The sequence below is a fragment of the Zootoca vivipara genome, chromosome 1, assembly GCF_965207765.1.
Source record: "Zootoca vivipara chromosome 1, rZooViv2.hap1.1, whole genome shotgun sequence".
Classification (NCBI taxonomy): Eukaryota; Metazoa; Chordata; class Lepidosauria; order Squamata; family Lacertidae; genus Zootoca; species Zootoca vivipara.
This window is the reverse complement of record NC_142582.1, coordinates 54,945,492-54,953,305: the sequence shown is the minus strand read 5'-3', so window position 1 is coordinate 54,953,305 and position 7,814 is coordinate 54,945,492. Positions and strand designations below refer to the sequence as shown.

Below are 7,814 nucleotides of genomic sequence, written 5' to 3'. Positions count from 1 at the left end.
TGTGTGTTTCCTGGGCCATTATCCCATTGCAGTCAAGTCGAGCTACTGGACAGGAGCTGGGGAGGTATGCAGCAGTTGAAGATTAAGTCTCACCAAATCAGTTCTGCCACTGCTCCCATGTCCGTAAAACATAGAACAGTACCAAGTGGGCAGAAAGGAACATTTGTAAGGCTATGTGCCTACTAAATGTCTGCAGCCACAGCTCTGCAGTGTAATTCAAGTGTAACTTTAGATGTCTGGCACACAACTCTTGAGAATTTAAATCTTCCCCACCATTATTCAACCTCCAAATGTTCTGCATTTGTATCTGTGAAATAATTTTGAAATGTTACTGTAAAGTCTCAGCAGTATGAGTTGTGGGTTTCAGACAGCTCAGTTTTGATGCTGTGTGATTCTGTTGCCTACCTAGGACTAAAATAAGTGTATTTGTGTTATATTTTACTCATGTCATTTAATGTGGCATTGCTTGACACTGAATCTCTGTAATCTGAACTTTGACACAGAATAGAAATCTCTGAGCATACAAAATTAAAGATATGTAAGTTACACATCACTTTTGATCAAGCCTGCATGTGAATATTCAGTACTGAGCAAATATCAACATGCTTATAATGACACCATGTGGTAGTTTAAAGGTAATGCCATAGACTAGGTGGCTGCAAAGAAACATGTAACCTTAAGCATGACTTTTAAAGTTCTGTGTGATAAGGGGGTGGGGGGAAACCAACTCTAGGAGGGCCAAGCTGTATTTCAAATTGTCACACAGCTAGTGTTTTAATAAGATTTTTTAAATAAAAAAGTACATGACATAAACCATGTTCTGTAGAAACCCCTGGGTGTCTGAAACTGTTTATATGATTATTGAAGAAGTCACTGCTGGCGAGAAGAAAAAAGTATGCATCTTAGACCAATTTAAAACACCTGTTTTGAAAATACCCGACTCCCAGTAAATGACTGAAAAGTGGAAAAGAGCCTAAGAGGGTTGGTCACAAGTCACACAATAATGTTTTCTTCTTTTTGCACAATCAACTTCTAAAAATAGAATAGTCAAAGTTCATTCAACTAGGAATGCTGGCAATTGGGCGAAAAAAGGAAATACAAACAGCAGCCACCCACTGAATAAAGAGTGTATATTTATGAAAAATTATGAACAGAGACATAGGCTGATCTATTTGCTTTTTTATTTCACATAAAATTTTCAAAAGGGTGGTCCCCTTTAGAATACGTAATTTGTAGTGAAGAACCTTGCTTTGTCAGCAAATGGCACACATTTTTGTGTCCTGGGAAAAGATGTCCTTTTAAGTTAAATTCTACTTTTGGCTTCTAATTTTTATGTTCTTTTTTTGTTCTCATTGTGTCTTTCTAAGTTGAGAACTGCCCTGTGATCTCTGAATGAAAGGCAGTATAAACATGTAATAAATAATAGAATCAGAGTTGGAAGGGACCCAAGGGTCATCTAGTACAACCCCCTGCAATGCATAAATCTCAGCTAAAGTATCCATGACAGATGGTAATCCAATCTCTGTTTAAAAACCTCCAAGGAAGGAGAGTCCACCACCTCTCACGGGACGCTGTTTCACTGCCGAACAGCTCTTATTGCCAGAAAGTTTTTTCGAATGTTTAGTGGGAGATAATGTTTTACAGTATATTATGTACTTCCTATATTAAACTTTGCTTGGTACAGCAAATGGGTGAGAATTATTCTACATCTGGGGGTGGAGGGAGACAGAGTGAGTATTCACTAACTGCCATACTCATCAAATTACAGTACAACAACTACAAAGGACAGACAGTAACCATTTAACGCGGCAGCTGCCATTGTATCAGACGGTAGCAAATGAGGAAAGAGGAGTGAAATGAATAGACTGACAAGAATGGCTGAGTACCCAGGAGTCACAGACTATAAAGGATAGGGTCAGCGGGGAGGGAATAACCATGTGCCACTGGTTTTCACTGACAAAGCACAGCTAAAACCTTGAGTCCAAAGTTGGATTAAGGTCACTGGGGACACTGGTGCAATTCCCAACAGATGACTCTCTTTCCCCTGCAAAAATCACATGAAGGTACCACAGAATGGGGGCTGCCATCCACAGTGTGAACAAATTAGGCCCCTCCATGCATTCACTGTCACCGAGTAGCAGTAATTACATCTGCCTGTTGCCAGTGATGGAAGAGAAGGAATGTAGGGCCACTCCACTGGGACAGCTGAGAGATCAGTAACTTTTGGTGCCTCCCCTCCTTGCATTTTCCCATCCCAGCTGGTCTTTAAAGCAGCTTGAAAACTTGGATTTGAACCAGTTTGCTTATTTCCTCCTAGCTCCCTCCATTTCCTTTTGTGTCATGTATTTTTAGATTGTAAGGCTGAGAGCATATATATTTTTTGGCTGAAGGGTGAGATTAAAAAAATCTTTAAATAAATAAACAACACACACACACACTGCCAAGGACATACACAAGGGCGATATGCAAGGACCAAATCTTCCATATGCAGCTTGTTGATGTTGGCCTCATTGATCTACTGAAGATGTACTAACAGCACCAATATGTACAGGTTCTGGTGGAGCCTCCAACCGATGTCTCAAAATTCCTGCAAAAATATTTGTGGCTAAGAATAAAAAGAAAGTCTCCTAGGCTAGGGACACGAGTTGTAGCAATTGGAGAAAGGCAGTAGCAAATGCAACCTATCAAGGAGAATGGAAGGAAAGTGATGGGCACATCCAACAGTGCATAGGCTGACATAGCTGAAGACTGGCAAGTATATCCAGGACAAGGCTGCACTTGTGGGGAGGCCTGAGGCAACTCCACTGCTGTCATGTGACTGCATGGAGTCAGATCACTGCACCAACTCCAGCAATTGGCTTTAGGAATGTACCCTCAGCATCTAAGATGTCCAGTACTGTAATGAATTACTTATATGGGGTTGCTAGGTAAAGGTAAAGGGACCCCTGACCATTAGGTCCAGTCGTGACTGACTCTGGGGTTGCGGCGCTTATCTCGCGTTATTGGCCAAGGGAGACGGCGTACAGCTTCCAGGTCATGTAGCCAGCATGACAAAGCTGTTTCTGGCGAACCAGAGCAGCACACGGAAATGCCGTTTACCTTCCTGCTGTAGCGGTACCTATTTATCTACTTGCACTTTGATGTGCTTTCGAACTGCTAGCTCACCCCATCAGGGGGATTTGAACCGCCGACCTTCTGATCGGCAAGCCCTAGGCTCTGTGGTTTAACCCACAGGGGTTGCTATCCACTCATTATTGAAAATATACTTATAGCAAAAAGAGTGCTATAGACTTCGAGAAATCTATGATTCTCAGTAATTTGTTCACCTTTTGGGCAGACTCGTACGATACAGAAATCTGCCCATGAATCCTGGAACTGAGCAGAATATAAAATAATACTACAGTCGTATCTTGGAAGCCGAACAGAATCAATTCCGGAAGTCTGTTCAACTTCTGAAACATTCGACTTCCAAAGCACGGCTTCTGATTGGCTTCAGGAACCTCCTGCAGCCAATCGGAAGCCGCGGAAGCCCTGTTAGACGTTCGGCTTCCAAAAGAACATTCGAAAACCAGAACATTCACTTTGTTTTTGATCATTTGGGAGCTGAAACTTTAGACTCTCAAGGCGTTCAGGAGCTGAGATACAACTGTAATTTGTTATGTATAACAACCATGTGTACTTCTCAATGAACCAGCACACACAACCATGCCTTTTGTTTTTATCAATCACCTTGGAGTCCTATACCAGTGGGATTGCTGAAGTGCATTCTGAGTCAGAAAAGGTACCCTGTCAACACTTCTATACCTGTCTTCTCAGATGTAACTTTCATTGAATTTAATGGGAGCTATAACTAAGTATCTAAAGGACCGCATCCTTTTTTGGGGGGTGGGGGGGAATAGTCTTCAAGAAAAAAAAGCACTGTAGCTTTATTACAGAGAAGCAAAGCATGGATAACTGACCATTCAGGAAATTTTTCACAAGAGTGGGACTCAAGAGGCCTGAATACCACAGGTTTCAAATGATGTCCAGAATGTATGGCCTTCTCTAGAAACCACAAGATCAGTGTGAAGCTTCAAAAAGGATATTCAAGATCTGGTTGTTGCAGTCTCTTTTCTCTGTTCTTGTTTTTGGTAAACTCTCTAAGCATCTCCATGACTTCATTTTCAAAGATTTCTGGAGCAGGCTTTGCTTCTTTGGGGAGAAAAAAGGAAGAAGTGAAACAACAGTATAAGCTACCAATGTCTGAAGATTCTGTACACTGAGGTGCCCACCAGATGTTGGATTCCAACTCATCAGTGCCAGCCAACAAAGATAAGAGTTGTAGTCCAGCAAAATCTGCATGAAATCACATTTGCTACCCCTGCTCAGAACTACAGAGTCTACAGATCTAGTAGGTTTTCCAATATCGTTTTGTCACTGGACTTAACATTATTTGTCAAGCCCCATTTCAAAGACATCCCAGTTAGTGTGTTAAGTACAGAAAAGGAAACAAAATGGAATGCCTGCTTTGCAAACTAATGAAAGGCATTTTTATATGTCAGGGAGCAAGAATGTTTTTGGAGCTTCTTGTAAAATGGCAATGGGAAATCTTGGCCTGTGGCCCTAATTAGGCTGGTGCAGGTCCCATGAGGCTGTTGCCCACAACCCACAAGATGTCATAAGTGAAATGGGGCAGGTATGGACAAGGAAAGAACAATCAGGAGTTTAAAGTGAGTTCTCAAGTATTTCTTTGAAAGGCTCTCTGTCAGCACCAATCAGCTGATTAATGCAGACAGGGAGAAAAAACAACTAGCTGTTTGGAGCAACCACTTTGAATCCTAACTGCTACCTCCAAATGGACTTCAAGGGTTCCCTGTAATGCTCATCAGCCGATTGGTGCAGAAAGTGCATCTTCAAAGATTGTTGTACAGTAACCCATTTGAATGTTGATAGGTGTCATTTGATGTTTTATGCCATCAGGTAACTGACAGTTGGGTGGTCCCATGCATCTGTCAAAGCTGGGCCGTGGGAAGCAGGGGGAAGTAGAGTATTGGCCTACTGGCCAAATCCAGTTCCCCACCCCTGCCATAAAATATATAGTAAGCTATTATCATTAACTATACAGCAGTTCTGCAACCCAAAACTATACTTGTTAAGGAGGATGTTAAGTTCTACTAAATTCAAAAAGGGCTTACTGCAAATAAAAACACATATGTTTTAAAGGCAGAGAGTATACATTAGTTATACTCTTGATCAGCCTGACTGTTAGAGTTGGAATGTTTATATGGTGAACATGACAATTTTTAGACCCTGCTCATAGCTAAAACTGTATTTCAGATTGTCAGTGACAACCTTCTAGGACAATCACACACCTTTTCAGGACAGAGGTCAAAATATTACATGTACTGTCCTGCTGCATGTGGTCCAGAGGGCAGCAACATGAGAACAGGCCTTTTCTGTGACGGCTCCCCACTTGTGGAATGTTCTCCCCAAAGAGGCTTGCCTGAGATCTTCATTTACATATCTTTAGGCATCAGGCCAAATTCCCCCTTCTCCCAGGCCTTTGGCCTTTTTAACTGTGTGCACCGGCGGGGGTTATTGTTCTCGTTTGTTACTATGTTGTATATTTTTATGTTTTTATATTGTGAAATGCCCTTCATAAGACACCCCCCCCCAAATCACATAAGAGCCAATACAATTACAAGTGACCCCAAAATACAGTGTTTTGCTTTACCTGTTGCCCAGTAGTAGATATCCCAATCATTGCTGGGCTCATTAATCAGGCGATCATAAAGATCCAGCTGTTGCTCATTCATTCGATTCAGATTCTCTTTGGCAAAGAAACTATGGGAAACAATAAAACAACATACTGGGATAACCAGACTAGGTAGGAAAAAAGATACAGATACCACAATGTAATAAAGATACTACATTCCAGCTATGCAAGTGCCAGAAATTTCTGCACACCCATCCATACAAACAAAAGGCATTATTACAGTTCAATGTCCAATTCCCTCCAGGCAAAAGCAATGAGGAGCAGGGCCACTGAGGGGTGTGGCCTTTGGAGAAGAGTCGCAGGAACTGGATAGAGGGGCCCAGAGGGAACATTCAGCCCCAGGTTCCCCTCTACCAGTTCAAGATAAACCAATATCTGACTATACCCTTGATAACCTGTTTCTCCTTTTTCCTCCATAAGCCGATTTTCGTCTTTGTCCATGGAGTTTTCTTGGCAGGGATACTGGAGTGGCTTGACAGTTCCTTCTCCAGGTGACAGATGGTGACTGCAGTCACGAAATTAAAAGACGCCTGCTTCTTGGGAGAAAAGCAATGACAAACCTAGACAGCATCTTAAAAAGCAGAGACATCACCTTGCCGACAAAAGTCCGTATAGTTAAAGCCATGGTTTAAGGTATGGAAGGTATGGAAGTGAGAGCTGGACCATAAAGAAGGCTGATTGCCGAAGAATTGATGCTTTTGAATTATGGTGCTGGAGGAGACTCTTGAGAGTCCCATGGACTGATCAAACCTATCCATTCTGAAGGAAATCAGCCCTGAGTGCTCACTGGAAGGACAGATCGTGAAGCTGAGGCTCCAATACTTTGGCCACCTCATGAGAAGAGAAGACTCCCTGGAAAAGACCTTGATGCTGGGAAAGATTGAGGGCACTAGGAGAAGGGGACAACATTGGATGAGATGGTTGGACAGTGTTCTCGAAGCTACAAACATGAGTTTGACCAAACTGCAGGAGGCAGTGCAAGACAGGAGTGCCTGGCGTGCTATGGTCCATGGGGTCACGAAGAGTCGGACACAACTAAACGACTAAAGCTGATTTTCAATATTTCATAACAGTGCTTCCTAGTGCTGTCCTTGGGTAATAGTATTTCCAAGTGCAAGGAGAGAGCAACATTTCTTTTTTTAAAATGTAGGTTTATGAAATGATGCACAATATGGAGAAAGTAGACAACAATGATTTCGTACTTACTGTTTTCAGCTAAATTTCCAGTTGCATTTTATCAGTTTAAATTTGTCAACTGCCCAGAGAACATAGTTTCATAATTCTTATCTCTGTTTTATATACTTTATAAAGTGAAATAATCATAGAAAAGCTATACTAAAGGGGGGAGGAGATACTGGAGTGTGGGAGTTTTAAAGTTTCGATTCTTAATATGGTTACCAGGAAACAAGTCCAAGTTGAAAGCAACGAGGTGGTTTAGGAAAGGCAGAACAGAAGGCTACGGCTCACCTGAGCAGGAGGCAGTTCTCCAGCATACCCCTCTTGCGGCTCTCGTACAGCAGCCTCGCGCGCTTCCTCTCCGGGGCTTCGTGGGGCCGGGCCTGCCAAGGCGGCAGAGGGATCTCCAGCAGATCCCGCCCGGAGTCGGAGGGAGAGTCCCCGCGGTAGCAGCACTTCGACGAACGGAGGACGCAGGCGGGGAGGAGAAAGAGCCGCTGCGAGACAAACAGGCAGGGAAGCGGAGTAAGGCAACCAAGGGCAGCAGCAACAGCAGCGTCCGACCTGCCACTCCGTTACGACGTGAACGCTCCGGAGCCGCTGCTGGTGCGACGGTTAGGGAGTCGGACTAGGACTCGAGGAGGCCATGACGCTCAAGGGGTGACCTTGGGGGCCAACCGCTGCCTCTCAATCTCAGCCTAGCCAACCTCGCAGGGTTGGTGTTGTGGGGATTAAACCAGCAGGACTATGTGCTCCACCCTGAGCTCCTTGGAGAAGAAGCGGTGGACACGAATTCAACAAATGCCTAGATACGTAACACGCATCTCCCTTTACTCACGCGAACGCTCAGCGCCGCCATCCTGGTTTCTTCCGCAGCCGCTCT

The 7,814-nt window shown here is 43.5% G+C and overlaps 1 protein-coding gene across 1 annotated transcript; it reads right to left on the bottom strand.

Annotated features, from left to right (window-relative positions):
* Positions 1-1,164: 1,164 nt before the first annotated feature.
* Positions 1,165-7,814, bottom strand: SDHAF2 (succinate dehydrogenase complex assembly factor 2). The gene is made up of 4 exons (XM_035123696.3): positions 7,770-7,814; positions 7,223-7,428; positions 5,714-5,823; positions 1,165-4,191 (listed from the first exon to the last, which is right to left on the bottom strand). The coding sequence occupies exons 1-4, from the start codon at positions 7,788-7,790 to the stop codon at positions 4,073-4,075; spliced, it is 456 nt and encodes a 151-aa protein (XP_034979587.2). The 5' UTR covers positions 7,791-7,814; the 3' UTR covers positions 1,165-4,072.

Bases quoted from the DNA above. Each gene is read 5' to 3' on its own strand.
- SDHAF2 (XM_035123696.3), bottom strand. From the start codon at position 7,790: ATGGCGGCGCTGAGCGTTCGC. The intron at 7,429-7,769 runs GTGAGTAAAGGG...TTTGTCTCGCAG, and splicing joins TGGCGGCGCTGAGCGTTCGC to CGGCTCTTTCTCCTCCCCGC. The intron at 4,192-5,713 runs GTAAAGCAAAAC...TTCTCCCCAAAG, and splicing joins TATCTACTACTGGGCAACAG to AAGCAAAGCCTGCTCCAGAA.